Source organism: Styela clava, chromosome 9, assembly GCF_964204865.1.
Source record: "Styela clava chromosome 9, kaStyClav1.hap1.2, whole genome shotgun sequence".
NCBI classification, from domain to species: Eukaryota; Metazoa; Chordata; class Ascidiacea; order Stolidobranchia; family Styelidae; genus Styela; species Styela clava.
The window spans coordinates 23,203,906-23,225,924 of NC_135258.1; the positions used below are offsets into that span (position 1 = coordinate 23,203,906).

At 36.1% G+C, this 22,019-nt stretch overlaps 1 protein-coding gene across 2 annotated transcripts in view; it reads right to left on the minus strand.

Annotated features, from left to right (window-relative positions):
- Positions 1-510: 510 nt before the first annotated feature.
- Positions 511-22,019, minus strand: part of LOC120339846 (uncharacterized) — a 31,810-nt gene continuing 10,301 nt past the window's right edge. Inside the window, exons 8-23 of one of the 2 annotated variants that reach the window (XM_039408056.2) lie at positions 21,734-21,831; positions 21,233-21,541; positions 20,706-20,902; positions 16,118-16,267; positions 15,594-15,807; positions 15,088-15,225; positions 14,852-14,954; positions 14,185-14,394; positions 12,449-12,872; positions 10,931-11,059; positions 8,899-9,031; positions 3,552-7,485; positions 3,048-3,235; positions 2,625-2,742; positions 2,002-2,267; positions 511-1,619 (exon numbers count right to left, since the gene is read on the minus strand). In XM_039408056.2, coding sequence (XP_039263990.2) covers positions 1,450-1,619; positions 2,002-2,267; positions 2,625-2,742; positions 3,048-3,235; positions 3,552-7,485; positions 8,899-9,031; positions 10,931-11,059; positions 12,449-12,872; positions 14,185-14,394; positions 14,852-14,954; positions 15,088-15,225; positions 15,594-15,807; positions 16,118-16,267; positions 20,706-20,902; positions 21,233-21,541; positions 21,734-21,831 — 6,781 coding nt within the window. In that variant the 3' untranslated portion in view covers positions 511-1,449. Of the gene's footprint in view, positions 1,620-2,001; positions 2,268-2,624; positions 2,743-3,047; positions 3,236-3,551; positions 7,486-8,898; positions 9,032-10,930; positions 11,060-12,448; positions 12,873-14,184; positions 14,395-14,851; positions 14,955-15,087; positions 15,229-15,593; positions 15,808-16,117; positions 16,268-20,705; positions 20,903-21,232; positions 21,542-21,733; positions 21,832-22,019 lie in introns of both variants that reach the window. The other variant, XM_039408055.2, reaches the window with a different exon arrangement.

Sequence of the window (22,019 nt, forward strand, 5' to 3'; positions counted from 1 at the left end):
CTCGGTACCCTTAGAATTGCTTCGCGGACCCAGTTTGAAAACCAATGCTTTAGAATGATTCTAACCATACGTGATTGGTTAATCCGCAACTCCCAATTCATATTAATTCGTTCTAGTTCTAAAAAGCTTCAAAGACTTTTTATATAACCAAGAGATGGACAATTCATGTACATCCACGGTCCAAATCGCGATTTGAATAGTTTCTTTCGATGGCATATAACCTGTGTTTTCATGGCGGTTTGACAATGCGTGCATTTCTACTGGCTGGCTTGGCTTTCAATAGCAAACGTCCAAATAAACCAGTGGAGGTGTACATCACAGACGACGCCCACGTTCTCAAGATAAAATCTTGCAAGCAGGTCATGGGATGGGATTAGACCTGATGGAGTATCCACCATCATCTGCAAGGGCTTTAATACCAGTCCACGAAAATATAGCAGAGAAATTAATTGAAACCAGATAGAAGTACAGTACAGTAAAATGCCACCATCGACATCACAAGGTTCAGTACTGCATCGTACTCCTACTTCCAGTTACCGAAAATTCATCACATGGTAACATGGATGGTTAAGAAAATATAGTGACCAGCCTATCCTACAACTTTCCATTCCTCCCATCGAATTTTTCCTACAATAGTTGATTTTGTAAATGATTTCAAAATAGTAACACTGTAATTAAAACTGCTGATTGCCATCCATCTACTAATGATTCAAGACAAGATTAAAAATGTTTAAAAGTTCAATGAAAAGTTAATCACACAAAAGGAATAGGCAACGAATATGAAAACCACATCAGCAAGCCAAGATTACGAAACATGCTATGTTGTGTTAAAACAGCACATACCATGAGAAAAATGTGACCCACTTTTTAGTAAAGGCTTGTTAACAGGCATGACGTGATTGAAAATTCAAACAATAACCTGTTGCCCCTTGAACGAGTTTACCATAGAAAAAAAACTTGCAACAGTATGAACAAAATATGGCACAAGACTGTGAAATCTGGTAATCAGACTACCAAATATTTTGACATGGTTGTCATAATACATTACACATCAACCGAATAGAAACAAATGGTCCTCCATCATCACAGATGTTGTTGCCATGGGCTGTTATAGTTAGGTACAGAGGAAGTTACATCTATGAAAGATTTAGATCTATAAAGAACTGATTTTCACAACAGAAGTCTAGGAATAAAAGTTGAGGAAAACTGAAATCAGTCAGTTAGCAATTGATCACCCCAATCAAAAACTTTAAAAAAGCAATCAAAGAATAATAGACCGATAGGTTTGATTCAAACTCGATCTGTAATTCCATGTCAGTTAAACATATACGCATCTACCAACATAATCCATTGGGAGCCCAACAACTAATCACAGAAAATAAGCACCAAATCCTGGATCGAATGTGCGATACAGAACAAAAATTTGCGGCGAAAATTCCCAAGATTTCCTTATAAAAATTCATGTGCAAGGCCATATAATGGTAACACACAACTCAATGATTGATCAGTCACAGCACCAGATGGTTTTGAGCAGACAAGATCAACAAACTTCTCCATAGTAGAAACACAAATTCCAAGTTGCCATAGCGGTTTCCAGCATTGAGCTAAAGGATCATCATCTGCCAAATGAGATATATTAGTACAATTTTTCCCTTATTTCAAAATTTTGATATGAAAGCGTAGCCGTATATATATATATAGATAGTTTTATTCACAGTTCCATGTGAGAAAATAATATTGAGAAGGTTAAGAAAAGAACTCATTCACAAGGCTTACTATAATAGATTGAGATAATTGAACAATCTTATATCAGCTTGGTAGTTAAATTTGTTTTAATATTGAATTGTTATTTCAGTCTTAAAGCCAGGGAAAAGAATGGTGACAAGTCAGACAGCCTTTCTGTTATCAGGTTAGAATATCGCAATACCCAGTCAATTGATCATTCCAGACATCTGAAATTTAATATAACAACATTGTTTAAAATTAATTTGATACACTTACCAATCAACAATACAACATGTCTGGACTGCCTTATTCTGTCCAATTGTAGTTTTGTAGCACAAGGTAGTGCCAGTGTAGATAGTTCTTCATTACTGGCTGTGTCATACCAATTCCAAACTGAAGGAGTCTTCTCATCAACACAAGGAATTTTATCACAATGGTGTTCTACAAGTTCCACAGCCAGTTTTGTAGTATCTTGACTAGCATGACATAACAAATCTACAACTTGATCCGCATTCTGACGTTCTATCATGTCTCCAGATTCCCTGAATCAAAGAAATAATTGCTATTAGCAGATAAACTATGATATTTGAAACACCAAACATGAAAATTCACATGAAGTTTTAGTATTATTAGCAGCCTCAAAAATACACAGAACAAGTCAATTTTGGCCACTAAAATGCAATTCCAATGCTGTATTCGAGTGTTCTGAATATTTGAAAATAACGGAGTAGTGCAGAGATAACTTGAATAAGACTTTTATTTGAGATCGATTAACCTCTTTTGATGTTTCCACGTGTGGCTAGTGACAGGCTAATCAGGCCTTACCTTTTGCATCACGCAGTCTTTTGTTTGTCCGCTTGATGCATTTTTTTATGAAAAAAACAAACATGACAACTTACTCAGCATCCTGCAGTGCATCCAACAAGTGTTGATGTAAAACCATCCTCCATTTGCTTTTATTCTTTGAGATGCCGCTAGTTTGTCCAATCAACCAAAGCATGAGATGACGGAAGGTGACTGAATATTAGAATTGAGTACTGCATTATAAAAACACTACATTTTACATTTTATTGTTCTATATTTTTCACTATTACATAGCATTGTCCAAAGCACAGGCTATTTCCAATAGGAAAATGAAGCTCTAGATGCAAAAGCAATCACAATGTACACAACAACAAGCGAATTCATACACTTGCAGATAAGTTGAACATTCAATTTCAAATCAACAAACAATATGCAGTTCCAGAGACCTCAGTTATGAATAATAATCTTTCCAATAAATTGTATGGTTCAGAATAAATCATCTCTTATATACTACATACCCGGTTTTCTGAGTAGGGTCTTTGGGCAAAGTGGAACCAGTATACCTCCATCACCAGTAAGAATATTCTTATATTGTCTTGCTCTCACATCTCTGACACTGTCAGCAGAGACAAACTGAACATGTGATCCAGCACTTTTAAGCAGCGATAGATGTTTCAGTAAATGAAGATGTTTCAAGTCAGCAGTTCTACAGGAAGAAAAGCGAATAACGAGCCTCATAAAATATACAACATAATTATCACAGTGATGGTGGCAGGGCTGGAGATTGATTGATACCAAAGCCAAAGCACATATAGATTACAACTACTGTATAAAGATTTGGTAATGACAAAATACCAGCTGATAAAACTTGCGAAACAAAACTGATGTTAAAGCAAGTATTCAGCAATAGCACCCTAATATTGTTATGGAGACAAAAAATACTCATAACATTCGAAAGAAATTGATACAAATACAAAATAAAAGTTATTTTGATATAAATCTAATATTAAACTTTCACTAACCTAAATACAACCCAGATAGTTCCTGGCGGCAAAACTTTTCGAATTTCCTCCTGTATGGCAACAGATTCAGCTTTACCCTCGAGTACTTGTTTGTTGATATTAGAATGCCATTTCTCACTCATTTTCTTGACATCAAACTGAATTCCCTTCACTGAAGCCAAATATGCTCGAATTGCTTCACATTCAGCAGAATTCTCTGGATCAAAGACCAAAAATGAATTAGATGGTGATGGGTCACCACGTCTTTTGCGACGACGCTGCTGTCTAACAGGATCAGGGTATCGCTCGTCCATAGTTGGTGTGCCGCTGTCAGACCGACTGCTTGGCGATGTCATAGAAAAGCGATGTTGATTTGAGAGGGGTGGATTATCATGTCCAGACTGAACTTGTAATGACATAGAGTGATGTGCCAGAGAGAGATGGTCTGGTTTCTGTTGATGTACAGCATCAGATTGAGAAGACATTTGTTGTGCCATTGTTGAAGTAATCTGGGGTCCATGATGCAGAGATAGATTTTCAGTGTGTGGAGGAATAACAGCTGTATGTTGAGACACATCTGAAGTAGAACCGATGTTAAGTTTCGAAGGTCTCACTTCAGAGTTCTGGGATGAGGTGTGTTGGTCCAATGGATTCGCAATTGGACAAGCAACTGTTGGCAGTGTGGGTTCAGGCTGCACCAAGTTTTGATGATGAACTTGTGTCATTTGCATAGGTACCACCGATTCAGCGATAACTGGTGCCTGTAGCAGATGATTATTTGTGGGTGATGCGTTAGCCACATACTCAGCAGGTAGAATCGGCATTCTTGCACTGTGGTCTGTCATAGTTATTGGTTCATTATTGTCACCAAGCTTTATTAAATTCTCACTATTATCACATGACATTTCTGCCGTGGGTTCTTTGGAAAGCATATTGGTCTTATTCAATTTCTGGATAAATGGTCTCAGTTTTGCCAGAATCTCATCAATGCTTTCTTGTTCTTGTCGTGGCAGAGATAGACTCTCAGATTGTTTGATATAGTCACGTATTACATTATCATGTTCTCGAGTGATCCCAGCTACAATTTGATGATCTGCGACAGCTGGCTCGTCCAAAACACGAACAGAATTGGAATAATTCAATTGACTATCTTCAAAATGATGCAACGTCCATCGAAATCCAGCAGTGTGATAATCAACAGCTTCAGATACTGTTGGATGTTGGGATGTGGAAGGTCCTTGATTAACTTCATGAAGAAATGATGAACCAGGTTCAAACAATGGCTGAGCCTCAATCACATTACCCAGGTGTTGTTGATCAGGTGATATAGATGTATCGTTAGAATTAGATGATTGACTTGAAACTTCGTTAGCTTGGCTGGAGGTCGGCTGCTCAATAGTTCCAGAAATTGATGGCTCAGCATCTGTTTCTGCAGCACCACCTAGCATTAGCACAAGCTGTAGAAGTTTGGCCATTCTATCTTTCATCTCATTTTCATTTCCATTGCTCTGCATTCCTTGCTTCAATTGTGATAGAGTGTTGTCAATTTCTGACAAGACTTGAATAGGATTTGGAGCCGCTACTTCAGACTCTGCGAATGATGTTGTCGTGTTACGAGGTGAAGATGTAACTTCTGTAAGCGGAAATGAATTTTTCGATTGCATGAAAACTGGATGTACAGGGCGTGGTGTAGGTGTCACTACCCCAGTGGGTCGCATGGACGAGGCTGAAGAAATTACTGCTTTGTTGTCAGATAGCGCTATTGCAACATCAGAGAGGACTTGAGTACTGGCTGGTTGATCCAAACTAAAAGAAGGTTTCAATGGTTTTGTATGTTCTTTTACCATTATTTCTGATACTCTGGTCTTTCCAGTTGATGCTGCTTCACTACTGTTCGAACTAGTTGTACTTTCAGGGCTTGCTGATCTCTTACGTTTGCTAGGTTTCAATTTGGTACTGTGGGGCTTCTTTGATTTATACGAATTGGAGTTCGCTGTCTTACTGTGAGGCTTTTTTAATTTATGTGCAATGGATTTGTTCAGTTCATCTCTCATGTTTGCTGCTTCACGTCGACTTAGTTCCTGTTCTACACGCTTTTGTGCTTTCAACCTCTCTTTTTTCTCCCTTATTCTCTGAATATCTTGAAGCGATAGAGTTGCCGAGGGACTGCTGAGAGGCGATGGCGCTGCAGCTTTGTAAACTACATTTTCATTTGTAACTCCGCTACTTGTGACTTTTTCTCTAGAATCAGAGGAGAACTTCTCAATAGTGGTTGATGTAGTGATGGCAAGTTGTTCTTTCAATGCTGAATTGCCTTCTGAATTCAGATTCCCTTTACTATTTTCAGATACAGCAAGAGAAGTTATGGCAGCCGGATTAACAAGTTGTTGAAGAATTGAGGCTATTTGACCTGAATATTGGGATGACGAAGCACTCATGGGAACTTGAGTAACAGATTTAGCAGAGACAGATGTGGGTGGGCTTATCGAACTTTTAGCGCAAAAATCATAATCTTGCATGTTTCTAAGGCTTGCAGTCACAAGACGAGGGTCTTGATTTTGATTAAAAAAATAAAGAATAGAACTAAGTAACTCAGAATTTTGCTCGCTTATGGTGTTTGTGCCAGTTTGGGCAGAAGCACCAGCACCATTGTTATCTCCAACCTGGTCGTATCTTCGGCCGGAGTATGGGGTGACCATGTGGCCGGAGTCCAAGAAGGGGTCTCGGAGAGGGATGGGAATGATTTTCCCACTCTGGCTTTCTTTGAAATAGGGGCCCTTTCCACGAACGGGACTGAGCTGGGTTAGGGTGCCTAGGTCGGATCCTCTGGATCTGCGGCGCTGGGGCTCTCGCGAGGTTATTATTGTGTCTATAGGCGTGGCCTTGAGGTGCTCTGAGAAGGGGGCGGCCTCTTTTGATAGGTACTGGGATTCTCTCTGCGTGATGATTGTTCCTATGCTGCATTCGGATGTCTCTGCTGATCTGGTTCGAATGAATCGAGGATTCTGCATGCTCTGCGTAGTTTCTTTGATTGGAATACCAGACTTCATCATCGTCTGGCCTGATACCGAGTAACCCAGGTGGCTGCTCTCCGAGTAACCCTGGGTGTCTGGAATGCCTAGGATGGCGGATTTCGTTTTTGGGGTATCGTTGTTCATACCTTTCATCGCGCGATCTTTCGATTGATTTTGCAAGGAGGGGTTGGATATCGGGTTCTCTTGTATATTCATCTTCAGGCCTAGATTCACTGTGGAGACGGTGCCTGTGTTCATCAGATGACCACTCACGGTGTCCAGTCCTGGAATGCCTCTCATCATGTTTATATTTTTTTCCAACCCAATCTTCTCCTGGGAAGTCACAACTCTGCTGGAGTCGTTCCCTGATTTCTTTTGACCTACTGTCATCTGCAATGTCATGTCTCCAGTTCCCTTCATTAGTGTGGGTGTGACCTTTTCGCGACCGACGAGCCTCTGTATATTTTGGACTCCACTGGTGTCTCTTATCACTTTCTCTTGATTCAAAATCCCAGCAGTCGGGACTCTGCTTACGGTACCGTGACCTGTCTTTATATGAATAGTCATCTTCGGCATCTCTGCGACACTGTTGCTTTTCACTGGGTTTACCATTTTGCTCAGAGAAGCCCATGGCTGATGAATAGTTGACCCGCTCTTCGATGATGGGGGGGGCATCGTCTGTGGTCCACGATCCCTTCCAATGTTCAACTTTCTCACGCCTCGAGTTTTTGCCATCAGCTTCGATACGACTGGGATTATATGAGTCAACAGGTCCTGGAGAGACTCTCTTGGGAGACCTGGTATAGTTTTTCGAAGAATGTTGAGGCATGTTTCCTCGCGGAGAGTCGTTGATTTCGCCATCTTCATAGTCGTCTTCGATGTTTGAGATGTTGGGAGGGAATGGAGGAGGAGTGATCGGCCGCTCCCATTTGCCACATGATCTATAAGTTCAAAAAAATAGTTAACTCACCAACAATTATAAAAAACATTTCATTGCAATATTATATACACTGGGTAAAATATTGGAAGATTTACAATAAGCAAAATGAAAATTCTGACAATACTCCAAAGAAAGTTTCAAATATCTAATCGTTTAAAAATCAAAGACTCCACAATGGGTGGATCATAGAAACAGTTTATAAAGATCGTTGTTGTTTATTAATAGTCACCAAATCAGTGTTCCACAAATATTGTGCAAATAAAGTAGTACAAACCAGTGAACCACAGAGTTTCTAAGATTTAGTCAGTGGCTCAAAAACAGAAATTTATTACATATTCTAACAGTCTTAAAATATCTTATTTATTTACGACTTATATTGATGAAAAGTATATACAGCACAAATGTGGTAGGCCTACATCATTCTAAAAAGTTAAGTTCTTATTCGCTTAAATTAAGGCTCGTATACCTCAAAAAATTGAAACAGTACTGATAGAAAAAACACTACTGCTGTATATATAGGCCTACCCCTATATAAAATAGGTCAACAAATAGATGGGACCAACAGGGAAACAGCTAGGTGGAAAGAAATCCACAAAAAGTGAAGTTGTAAAATGAACCTTTAGCATAGAAATTTTGGTGGAAACAATGGGTCGTTTGGGGGCACAAATTCACTTTATCTCTAGCTTAAGAATCACAATATACACAGATCTTACGTGTCAAAGGTCATATGGAATTTATAGTAATATTAAAATTGTAAAATATTGTGAGACTTCAATGTGCAAATTCACATTAAAATATATATTTCCGTGCAATCTGCGAATATACTCATATTTGATATTACGCAAATACTGGAAATCCAATCACACAAAAAAAAACTACTAAAATATAATCTAAGCATATATAAAATCCAGATTATTTGAAATTTCATGCTTTGCAATGATTTGAAAAAAATTGAAAAAAATGAGTAATCACAAGGTGTATTTATAACTAACAACTTTAATATGGCATTTAGCATCAGTTTGTACCATGTGCAAAATGATTCACAGAAATTTTCAGATAATTTGATCTGAGCACATTTTCAATATTCCCATTTTTTAAAGTGAATATTACATCAAAATTTGGGAACTTCCAAGTTCACACTGTCAGACTTTCCATGAAATTGGAATATTTTGTGGCGAAAATTAAAATTTTCAATTGTGATACGAGAGATTCCTAGCAAACACTGCTAAAGTATTTTCCAAATTTTTTGGAGCTGGTGGTATTTTTTTGGAAATTATTGGAAAGTATTCCCACAGCACATAATGACTTAAAATTGTGTGACGTAGAGTCATTTTTAATACAGAGTGAAGTTGGAAGTTGGGAAACCAAACCATGCGATTTGGAAAAATAAAGCATTCATACATGGAAGCTGGACCTTGAGATTGTGATGATGTAGTTTCGTTGGAGGTTGTTCTCGATCCTGATCGTAAAAGAGAAGATTTCAAGTTCTGTTCCCCAGGCTGTTTGATTTTTGTCACAGATGGTTCTCGAGATCTAGACCTTTCTCTCTGCAATAAATTGATTTTGAACTTTGAACTAAAATCAATCATGAAACGACTAGCTCAATGTGACAGAAAAGAAATTTTGGTTTTACATTATTGGAAATCTGATTCTAAGGTCAAATTTGGCCCTTCATTGGTACTGATTTGCCCTTGTTACTGTTGGACACAATCATCTATAGCGAGCTTCCCAAACTAGGGGCCGCGAAACGAATTTTAGGGGCCGCAAAAAGAGCACCAGTTTTACACAAAGTACTATATCTATTGTACTTTTTCAGACTCTTGATTCGAAATACAATTATTAGAAATATTGTGAACAAAAATTTCACGATTCCTAATGAACACATCATCATACTGTGTAAATAAGACTATGTCTTCAATTTTATTTCAAAAATAACACTAGGGCTTATTTTGGGGGGATGTAGAGAATAACGAGATTTTTTATTATGCCAAATATGAAAATAACTGCTACATATAGATTATTAACCATTTAAAAAGTAGAAAAGATTTCCCTTTATACACTAGGACTCTAGGACTAGTGGTTCTCGAACTTCATTGTATTGTGATGCCCTCCAAAAATATGCTCAAGTTACGACTACCCGTGAAAATACGTATTGATACCTTTCAATAAAAAACTTTTTTTGCAATGAGTTCATATAAAGGAACAAACAAAACATAACGACAGTCAGTAAAATCATATTTAACGGATCTTGGTAGAAAAGTCTGCTTTATATAAAAACGAAATCGCAAAGGGGATAGGAGTCCGCAACGCTTTTTGAACCAAGTAAAATAATCTTTATCTACAGAAAACCGAATTTTCAGAATTAAACTTTTTTTATTGTAACACCATCACAGGTAAGATCGATATAATCTTCCTTTTTTCTGTAAAAGTAGAAATTATGGGTTGTTTGAACGGTTCAAATCATGAAATATTGCGACGTCCTAGCAAAATTGAAACGGCGCACTTCCACGCGATTAGGTCAAAAAAAATTGCGCTATCGACTAAGTGTTTTTTAAAGGGTAGCGCTTATATCAAAATGACTTCTAAAATTCTGGCTTGGTTTTATTTTCGGGGAAACACAGTAGAATCACCGCGCTTGCATAACAATTCTTATTCGGATCGTAAGACCCGATTTGAGTGTGTATGCATAGCAATGCCGGCTTGTGTACGCTCTGTTACGTCGGGTATCCTGCATGCTGCAATTTCGTTGGCTGCAGTTTATTCATTTGATAAACATGAGTGATTTTTTTAGCAATTTGAAGAAAAACCAGGGAGAGATAAGATAAGTAAATATTAACGAGGACAATATTGTGTTTTATTATCAGGCAGCATATTTTTCGTGTAGGTGCGTCATGAGTTTTTTCCATAATAATTTGGCGCCACACAAACCGCTGTCTTATGCTAAGTTTGATCAATAAGAGTGAACAATTCCGGAAAAAGACCATGCCGCCGGTGGCCAGACATCGTAATTCATCATTTAGGCCTGCATAAACAAACATTGAGCCAAGGCTGGACTTGCTATGCAGCAAAAAGTATTCTCACCCATTACACTGAATAATTGAGTAACGTTAATTTGAATAAATATGTGCTTGTTTTTGTAATTGAGTAGTCCTACTAAAGGTTGAAAATTACCTGTGTCAATAAAACGTATCAATCAAAAATGCGTATTTCGAGCTGTTTAGCATTATTAGCGCAAACAAGGGTCGCGGAAAATTTTAATATATTAAAAGGGGCCGCGAGCTCAAAAGTTTGGGAAGCCCTGATCTATAGCATATGCTTAAAAGAATGGTAAAATATCTGAACAATCCACAAAATAACTTCACCCTGGTAACACTACCTTATATAGTGTTTGCTGATTCAAATTAACATTCAATGTTATGGATTCATTGTTATATAATGACACGCACCTCACGTAAAGGAGAATGTTCAGGAGTAGATCCAATTTCCATGTCAACACCTTCCAAATCATCTGTTTCTTGAGGCAATCCCACATTTGACACTTTTTCTTGTTTTTCAGTTGATTTCGCAGCAAATACCTAGAAGAACAAAAATTATGAATTTTTGCAACGGAGATGTAATTCTATTATTTGTGAACCATGTTATGTAAAATTCCTTTCTAACATGTTTGTAATAAAAGGCTGATCTATTAATTTACACCACAGTTCCTGCAGAAATGCACCAAATAGCATGAAGATGGACAACATCATATATATATACCATGATTAATAAAATATACGAATAAATTATATTCAAATATTACAAAGAATATATGATTGAATTGCAAAGTTTTTTATCCTCACAAAAATCAAATAGGCCTATTATAAATATTACAATCAAATTTATGACATAATTTAAAATAATATGGGATGAAATAACAACGAATAAAAAAAACAGGAAAAAGGAAACGCTCCCCATCTTCAACTACTAAAAATTTGATTGGTTCAATAGTTGAAAATTTTTTTTCACAAAATTACAGATTATATTACCTGCAGGCCGTATAGAAGAGCAAAAATTTAATGTTATGACCTCAAGATCAGAAAATATTCTCTGCGTCAGACTGCGAGTTATTCCATAAGATTTCAAAATTTATACTGATACTGTTCTATTGCCATTTGGCGTATTTGCTGTAACAATTGGGAAAAACTTTTCGTTGTGATCGACCGAAAATGTCAGTTTATTGGTCATTTTCTTGAAATAAATATGGGTATCAGTTCAGGACTCCGATAATTATGCATATGTGACGTCCATGAAATCCAATTAGGTGGGTGTGTATGTTTTGAGGAACAAATAAGATGGTTCCGTTGTTGCCAAGCACACTCGCATTTCGTCGTCAATTCAGAGAAGTTGTTTCCAATTATTGCATTTGATTCCAGTCAAAGCAGAAAATCCGTGTTCTCAGACCCATGAAGATGGAAATGGCAAGATTATTTTGATGGCTTTTGCACCGATGATTGAATAGGACTTGAAGCTGATAGCCAAAACTTGCTTCCCTGTTAGCCCAACTGAGCGCGTAAGTCAACATGGTAGAAGGTGGATGTCTTCTTTACAAATACATTATAACATTACAATCCAATACTATTATAACGTGCCACCCTTACTACATCGACGAGGCAAATGCAATAATATTATAAATTATCTAATTTATAGCGCCTGCCGCACACTCACACTCAAGTCTCATAAGCTTGCCCGCATGCTTACGTGTAATACAAATAGCTTATTTTCTAGAATTCTGAAAAGATCCTCAGTGCACCTGGGAATCTATCATGACACACAGTTTGAGAAACGCTGGATCAATTCATTCCAATACAGAGCAGAATAAAATATAAAAACAGATGAAAACAAACTACCATTAGCACTACAATTGCTAATCAAGGCAGTCAAAATAAAGCCTAATTTCTTTACACACAAGTAATTATAAACTTTACCTCCAGCAATGCTTTTGCTGCAACTTCCATATTTTGATCTTCCTTCTCTGAGACCCTAGTAGTTTCTGGCACCTGGTGAGTCACATTGGCAGTTTTTGACTGTGTGAAGGCATTTGCTAATATTGCAGCAATGTCCTTCAATGATGGACTGTCTGGAACCGGAATACTTGCTGGGGTTGCTGTAGCTGATGACGAAACAAACCCACTGTCAGTGGAACTTTGATGAGGAGATACTTCCATGAAGGATGGTGAAGCTTTCTCCTCAATATGTTCAATCCTCCGAGCGGTATCGGCTTGTTCCATTGTGATGCTGGCAGTCTTGGATAAATTTGTTGATAGAGATCCTCTGGTATGAAGAACTCTTCGTACCCACTTCACCTTTTCATGTTCATCTTGAGAAATATCTGTTGCCCTATTATAGGTACTGAACAAAAATTTACAATATCATTAATTTTGTGACGCAAAATTCAATAAAACGCCATGTAGGTTCTGCAAATATGTCAACCGTAATGAATAATTCTAAAGTTTAATGAAGTCATTCAATTTTGATATGAGCAAAAGAAACTATAATTCACAGCAGACTGCACATTAGTGCAAATTACCACAAATATAATAAACCATAAACAACCAAAAAAAGTTGGAATATTATATAGATTATCAAAATTTTCATTTTCGATTTAAAATATATAATCGAAACTTTTTTTTTTTTAATACTCGATTGATATGTAACAAATTACCTGATAAATGAACCCTAATATAAGTATTTAACATCAACAATAAAACTAGATTTTGTATTGAGATATCAATATCGTTCGAAAAGTGGGTTTCAACATATGATGTAACTGAATTGATTTATTGGGCATGTCATTATTAGCAATATAGCATGTTTTACATGAATTTTATCATGTGAATTAAGTTGCAATGAATCAGCCGGCGCAAAACCCTGCTCCATAAAAACATATGGTTTTTCTATGTCTAAAAGATAAATAAGAGAAAAGTAGTTTAACCAAGTAATAATAAATGTTGCGGCCATCTAAAAACAATTTCAAAAACAATAGGCTTCCTATTATAACTTTATCCATCTATCAACAATAATAAGTTAGATGCATCAAATTTTTTTAGTGTTTTAACCGTCGACGGCGATCTATTTCATGTTTTCGCTTATGTGACATTAATTGCAAACGTTAATAATTAGTGATAATAAAACATAATAGAGATATTCGTATAGTCTTTACTGTTATATCAAATTAACAGAAATTCCAGTTTGAACACATAAGCTATTGGAGTTAAATTAGGAATCTATACCATATTATGTTAGTTAATAACAGATGTAAGTTGTGATATCAGCCGTTACAGATACTGACTCAGTCAGTCTAAATGTATTTATTTGGACGAAGAGCGGGTCTCCAATGAATAAAAATATTTGCAAACAAACATCAATAAAATTAACCAAATTTTCTATCTTTGAAATAAAAGATTTCTATTTCAGGTAAAAGGAACTTTTAAGGTGTGATGTGACAAGTGAACAAATTAACCGATAATTGATCATATCTAAATATCAAGTCTCTATGTAATATATGAATATTCAAAAACAGTTTTATGTAAATTATTCATAACTACATTAGTTTGTGACTTAAGCCCATTCTGTTCTCATCCAGCGATATTACAATATTAAATATGTGCAGCTAAAAACATATACCAGTACAAAATTATTACCAGAAGAAAAATTATCTTACCCATGTATTGCACGAAGCATTGATAATATTAATGGGTCCATTTCAAACGCAAATGGGCAATCTGCAACCTCAATTGGATAAGGTATATCATGAGTAAATGTGATTGAAATACGTTGTTGATTACTTTCCCAAGATACATAAGGACTGTTTGCATCATATATAGACATATCACTTGTCGCTTTGTGATTTTCCCAGTGGCCATCTGAAAAACTGCATTGAAATAAATTTATAAGTTGCCACTATGTAATATGGAAAATTCATGAATTGTCAGTGTATTTTATTTTCTATGAGAAAATCGCTATTATAAATATGGATATGTATTTTTTACTAATTGGATACAAAATGAACCATGGAACATTTTAAAAAATTGATGTTATTGGAAAAAGTACTTCAATCACTGATAGCTTGCAAATTTTCATTGGTTTATGTTAGAGGCGTCACTTAGAAGGCTATTGATTTTATTTCTTTTTAAACTTATTCTCGGTTCTTTTACACCCTTTAGATAATACTTCTAGCGTTTCTACATTAACAATGTATTGATGTGTATTGATATCATGCATATATATTTTTGAGCATTGCTCCATTGTTTATATCAATACATGTTTTATTCAATACCTTTGCCATTATTTTAGTTTCTTTAATGATCGATGATTCATTTATTATTTACCTGAATTCAGGATGCTTCATCAGTTCTTCTAAATTGTCAGTAAAAATGAGTTCTTCAAGAGGTTTGAATGCAGGACGCAATATTGAAGACGATGATGATTTACCTAAAAATAAAAAATCCCCTGTTCATGGAATGTCAAAGTTCTGTGTTTAGACGGATCATTTAAAATGCAATATTAAATTTAGTGATTCAACAGAAAACTAATTTAGCTTGTGATTTGAATTTTCCAAAATTACCTTCCTGAGTTGGAGGCTTCTGTTTGGAAGCAGATGTTGGTGATGGAGTGTAATGAAACGGTCGTGTAGGAATATCCCGCAAATCTGGTATCGGTGAGATTTCATCAGTGTCGAATGGTATGTTTGTAATTGATGAAACTACTGAAACCAAATATTCAATACAGGACATAACTCAAGATGTTTGTACAAAGATCGTTATGACCTCAGTTTATGTTGAAAACGCAGCTTCAACTCCATAAAAGGGTAGCAGGGTTAGGCAATAATTTTATTCCGATTTTCCCTATTTTAGTTCTATTACGAGTTCGGGAACTGTTTGTGTTAGCCAAGTGAATATACCCTCTGCCCATAGGTTTCAGTCTTTTTACACAACGTGATTTAAAGTAGGCGAACAAAAATAGTTACCTCCAAATTGGTACGAATACCTCTGGAGCGGTCATAAAAGTAGTATCAAAGCACATCATTGCAAAAGTACATGGATCGTGTTAAGCAAAAAATAACAGGGATACCTCTTGGATCTTCCAGTCTTGGTTTTTTTGGTATTTTATATGATGTGAATGCTGTAGTAGGAGGCTTTACTGTAAGGGGTGAAGAAGGCTCTATGTCATCATCATCACTAAATGTAGCTTCAGTGTGATCTTCCACAGTATTGTCTGCATATGTTCGCGTGGGCGAGGGTTCTTTGCTTCGAGTTCGTTTCATATTTGGAAAGGGAGGAATAATCTAAATAATAATAATAAATGAGATTGGAGCACTTGAGGCTGTCTAAATTAACAAAGTGACTACTTCCATTAAACAACTCATAACATATAGAGATAACCAGTATTCGTTTCCAAGCAATTACCCAAACTAAAAACATTCATTTTCCAACAAGAAATGGAAAATTCTATATTTAAATGACATCAGAACGAAATTAATGCTTTACCAAACTTTGCAACCAACCTTATTCAAAATAACTGCACATGGAAACCATAAATCATAAAATTGAATTAAAAATGAAACTAATTTGGTGAAAATTTCAACCCAAAATTACCTTCAATTTCTTCTTTCCTGAATAAATTTCTTGTTGAGATTTTTTGACATCCATCCATTTTGTAGATAAATTCTTCCTCCATTGGCTTTTTGCTGATTGCACAATTACATCCATATCTTTATAAAATCCATGTAGCATCTTCTCAGATGTCTAATAGAAAAATTAAATTTGGCAAAAAACAGAAAAAAAGATCAATTGTTGCAATAAACAATAACAGACAACCGTATGTAGTAGGCAATGGCGCAACCAGGGGGGGCTGTTTCGGGGTGGAAACCCCCCTCCCCCCACCCTTTTAAAAAAATTTAAAAACTGAAAAGCCGCCAATAACGTGTACAATTGCATGTTGCTAAAATCGCCAATTGTTTTCATCAGCGTGACGTGTTATTAAGGCCGTAACGCCTTTACGTTGGTGTTTATTCTCTCTAAATCAAAAATCTGTGCCACTATATCGATGATAATTATTTTATTTATGTACTCACATGGAATTGAAAATCTGGCGAGAGTTATTATTATACGTTCGTCGGCAGAGAGATGCTAAAGACAAATGAAGGAGTAAACCGGCGACAGCGACGCAAATGTTTTGATTGAAAAGCGGCAATATAAAATACTGGAAATAAAACTGAACAATATAAGTTTTGTTGAGGCCCGCGACAGTCTAAAACGCTTTTCGAGGCATCGGAAACCGCTAAATTTCGTGTGAATGCGGCACACATTGTCTTGGGGCGACGTTTAGAAACATATCAACACTAAAACGAAAACACGGTTAATTGTGGGCAGGATAAGCCTTTTTATCCATTACTCTGGATTTAACAGAATTTATTGTGTGAGACACGTGTAGAATAAATTATATTACAATCTGAAAAGTATAAAATTGTCAATTACTCGTTTAATGAGCCTATAATTCAGCGGTGGGCACAATTTTTTAGTATTAGAGCCGCATGCTGCAAGTCAGAACTTTAAAAGAGCCGCAGAATTTGTGAATTTATTATTATTATCAAAATACTATAAACAGAAAATAAATTCACACAAGTGTCTAATAACAATAATAAATAGATAAACAAGGCTACTCAAATATATGCACAATTTGAGCTCATTTAATTTGTGTTTTCTTATAGCTGATTTACGAGGGTAGTCCCGTAAAAGGTTTTCATGATTCATTCCATGGTGCCGTTTAACATTGCTGACTTTATTTTGACTTAGTAGCTTATGACAGATTAACCACAAAGGTTTATTCTCCTGACTGGTAAATGCGTATTCTTCTTCCCATTCTGACTTGACAACTTTGTTTTCATCCTCGTACTTTCGTTTTTTAATTGAGGACATATCGCACAGTAACTTAGAGTTTAGAGTAGACTAACTAACCGCAATCAAGCTGCAATACCGCCGACGCATCAATAAACATTGACCATTGTGACGAAAGATTTGCTGACTTGACTGACTTAAATTCAAAATTCAACGCTACCGCGATTTTCATACTAAAACATAAGTTGTCCTAATCATTGACGAAAAGTTTTTCTCTTAATTGAAATTCGGATAATAATTTATGTTAGCGAGAAGAACCGCACAAAAAGTCTGGCGAGCCGCGGTGTGCCCACCCCTGCTATAAATTAATTATAATTAGACAAATGGCAACAAAACGAATAAAAGTTGATGCCAAGTTCAAAGGGTTCAATTGCGCCGAAAATATTCAAATGGAATTTTTTGAGATGCGCAATGAGGAAATGAATCTATATTCTATTCTAGAGAAGTATCACTGCTTGATTTTTATAATAAAAAGTATCATCCGTTTGGTTTCCAACTTTCTAAAAATATGCGCAATGACTTGCAACCCTTAATTTTGACCCACGAGCGACAAAAGGTTGCCGACCCCTGTGATAAAGCTGTATAAATAGAAAACTCTTCCTAGGGTGACCATAAGTCCTCCTTTTTCGTTAGAAAAATTGCGTCCTCCGAGGACGCTCTAAAATGTCAAAAAGTCTGAGTCAAAGATAAAATATTTAAAATTATATCTTCTGATATGGTAAGATAATTTTGAAGTAAGTAGAGACTTGTAATATCATTATACATAGGCTATGACAAGCAATGCATTGCGTTGTGATAGAATACACACTCTTATTAAATGCATACTCGTTTATAACGTAAAAATCGTTTTGTTCTGCAATTATTTTTTACATCATTTCACGTTGTATTTCACAATATAGTAAAGTTTCGATTTTGGCAGAAAATTACGTCAGCAGACCCAATAAATTTTTCCGGAAAGAAATACCTTTATCACTCAGGAACAAGGAAAAAGTATCCATGCTTTAGAAAAGGTAAACTGATAGCGAAGTGCATTACATACGGCTATGAGTCTATGACACTTTCGTTTCTGTGGCGAATAACGGCTAGCTTAGCACATTGAGAGTTCAAGCATAAAACAGCTGTTAGAGAAGAATCATCATCAGCGAAAGAGACCGACTATATTTTGCGCCTGCAACCCATATTGGAGAAAAGGTTGCTGTTGCTGGAGCTAGAATGACGTTTCATTGTGTACAACATCACCAGAGTTACAGATCTAACATTTGTACGTGAAATCTAATGAAGAAGGTTTTCCCAGGTTCAAATATTTAAAAAATATTTTTATGCTCTGACGAAAGTTTAAGCATTTTCTGTTTTTCTGTTTGTGATAAAATAAACTACTGCCTGACTGTTTGACTGCAGCCACAATGGCCGAAAGAACCATTTGAGTTTGTTTCCTATTTGTGTCTGCTGCTTCCTTGCTGATTCGAACAATTATTATGTGTCCAAATTTACATTTGAGTATAGTAGTCCAATAGCCAAAATTGTTTTTTATTTGTGGGGCTTACTCCTCACTTTCAAATAATAGTGTAATAGTTGAAAAATTTGCCCAAACTGTTTCATTTCACAAATATCATCATTTAAAAATTGATTTCACAGGAAAAAAATTATTTACTTTTTTTTACTTCATTTTTTTGTTTGTTTTTTCAAATTTTGTTTCATGAACTTTAACCATTTCTAATAGTCATATTTTACTGTGAATTTATCAGCGTAAACTTGGAGGGGGCTGACTTCGATGACCGCATGGTCGTATCGCTTCTTCCAGTCTATACCGAAAAAAGTGTATTTTTTTTTATAGCTATTATTAGGCTTCCCGCTGCTTGTCAGCAGGGAACCTATTGTATTCCTGTGTTTTATTATTATTATTATTTATTTATTATTATTATTTTTTTTTCAAATTGGTCCTACAAACTTGAAATTCACCTCAAACGTGCAGAAGTTCTCAGCTAGCAATAAATTGCAAATTTTATGCATGACTGACCACGCTTTCACGCTCCAGTGAGCAAAACGCGTATTCAGTTTTTTTGCGATTTCTCAAAATTGATACATGGTATTGGGTTGAAATTCATAACAATGATTAATGGACATGTTCCGGATACAATATGTCAAGGATACGCATGAGTGACCTCGGCGATACGCTCCAGTGAGCAATATAGGATTTTACATTTTCATCTTCTTCTCGAGAACGACACTACTTAGAGACTTGAAATTTACATCACATGCAGACAATAAGTCCCCCATCATAATTTGCAAATTTTATGCATGACTGAACAAGCTTTCACGCTCCAGTGAGCAAAACGCGTCTTCAGTTTTTATGCGATTTCTCAAAATTGATACATGGTATTGGGTTGAAATTCATAACAATGATTAATGGACATGTTCCGGATACGACATGTCAAGGATACGCATGAGTGACCTCGGCGATACGCTCCAGTGAGCAATATAGGATTTTACATTATCATCTTCTTCTCAAGAACGACACTACTTAGAGACTTGAAATTTACATCACATGCAGATATTAAGTCCCCCATCATAAATTGCAAATTTCATGCATGACTGACCAGGCTTTCATGCTCCAGTGAGCAAAACGCGTCTTCAGTTTTTTTGCGATTTCTCAAAATTGATACATGCTATTGGGTTGAAATTCATAACAATGATTAATGGACATGTTCCGGATACGATATGTCAAGGATACGCATGAGTGACCTCGGCGATACGCTCCAGTGAGCAATATAGGATTTTACATTATCATCTCCTTCTCAAGAACGACACTACTTAGAGACTCGAAATTTACATCACATGCAGATAATGGGTCCCCCATCATAAATTGCAAATTTTATGCATGGCTGACCACGCTTTCACGCTCCAGTGAGCAAAACGCGTCTTCAGTTTTTTTTACGCGGGAAGCCTGTTAAAGCTGCACGCAGCTCTAGTTTATTTATTATTATGACTGTTTTTTTCTGGTTGACGGAATAAATATCTCTCTCTCTGTACCCACTAAATTTGATTGACACTTCTTAGAGCCAGTTCTACGATATTGAAAAAAACAACTCAACAATATTCACGAAGGAACTGCCAATTACTCATGGTCTAATGACAAATAAATTAATTCTTCTGTGGATGTTTTTTTAATCCTAGAGAATTCAGCATATATATAATGTATATCTCAGGCAAAGAAATGAGGTACTACCAAACGACGTGTCCTCCTTTTAAGGTTTGGAAATATGGTCACCCTAACTTCCTAACCAACCTGCATTTTCTTTTTATGCTTCAACTGGTTATATATTTTTTCGTGTTGTTCCGGATCCATGGATGACAGGGCTGAAGAAGGATCAATATTCATTGACACAAGTTCCTGCTCTAACGCATCTCGAATCGAGGATGTGGCAAGGTTTGACGAAGCTTCCTTCCTCTTCCGACTTTGAATGACATTGTTCACCCTTTGATCTTTAAGATAAATATACTTGTAGGATGTGTTTGACAGTTTATTTAGAGTGTCCAAACTATTTGAAGCAATTACATAAAGCTATACCCGGACCTAGCAGCAAAGAATGCAAGGATTTTTTGTTCAACAAGTATTGTAGCAAAAATTATCAACGCTAGGTTCAGAGACATAAACTGAATATTATATTGTTAACTTCGAATCGCCCCAAAATGAGGGTAAAACAAAACATGAATTTCACAAGGTTGCGCAATTTTATATTTTACCTCTTTGTAACGTTACATGTGTGCACTTATTAAATGTATCATATATTACCATCTACATAAAAAACCTGCCTCTCATTTTTGTAGACAGTGCTTTAGGCGTGATAACTATAACATGAAGAAAATTTTTCCATGCTCGTTGACTTTGTTTTTGCTTGTCAGACGATGTTGAAGCATCTGGCGATGAGCTTCTTAATCCCATCTCTTCTGTTAGGGCAGATAATGGCAACAAGTACAAAGAACTGCTGTTTCGCAAAGGGACATAGGCAGCAGATGACCGTTGCACGAGATGACCAATCAGTTGGCGAAATTTTCCAAGTCCTGATCCTTCTTCCGTTGGATGCAGAGTAAAAGTATTGTAGTATCGGCCCCGATAAATAACTGGAAAAAAGTATTAGTTTTTCGAAACGAAATTCAACAAAATTCAAAAAAATCAGGTAGAACAGGTAGAGCAACATGAGCATTCACACATCAAGAGTTGATACAACCTTTACATATACAAGGTATTCATTACTAATGGTTCTCAAGTATAGCAACAATCACAATGTATTATAGATCAAACAACCAACTTACCATTATACTTTTTTGCACTTTTGCTCATTAGTGTCGGAGGAAGCTGGCATTTGAGTTTATCAAGTGATATGCATGCTTTGATATTTATGCTACGACCACTGCAAAAAAGAGGTTATATTATTTCTTAAATCCTACAAAACTGTGTAGTACATCAACACTGTTTATCTTTTTTGTTTTTAGTGTGATCAACACACTAATTCAATAAGTTTTTTCTATATATTACATCTCCATTGCAAATATGCTTGAAGCTGGAATGGACAAATGACAAAATCTAAAATCTGGACAG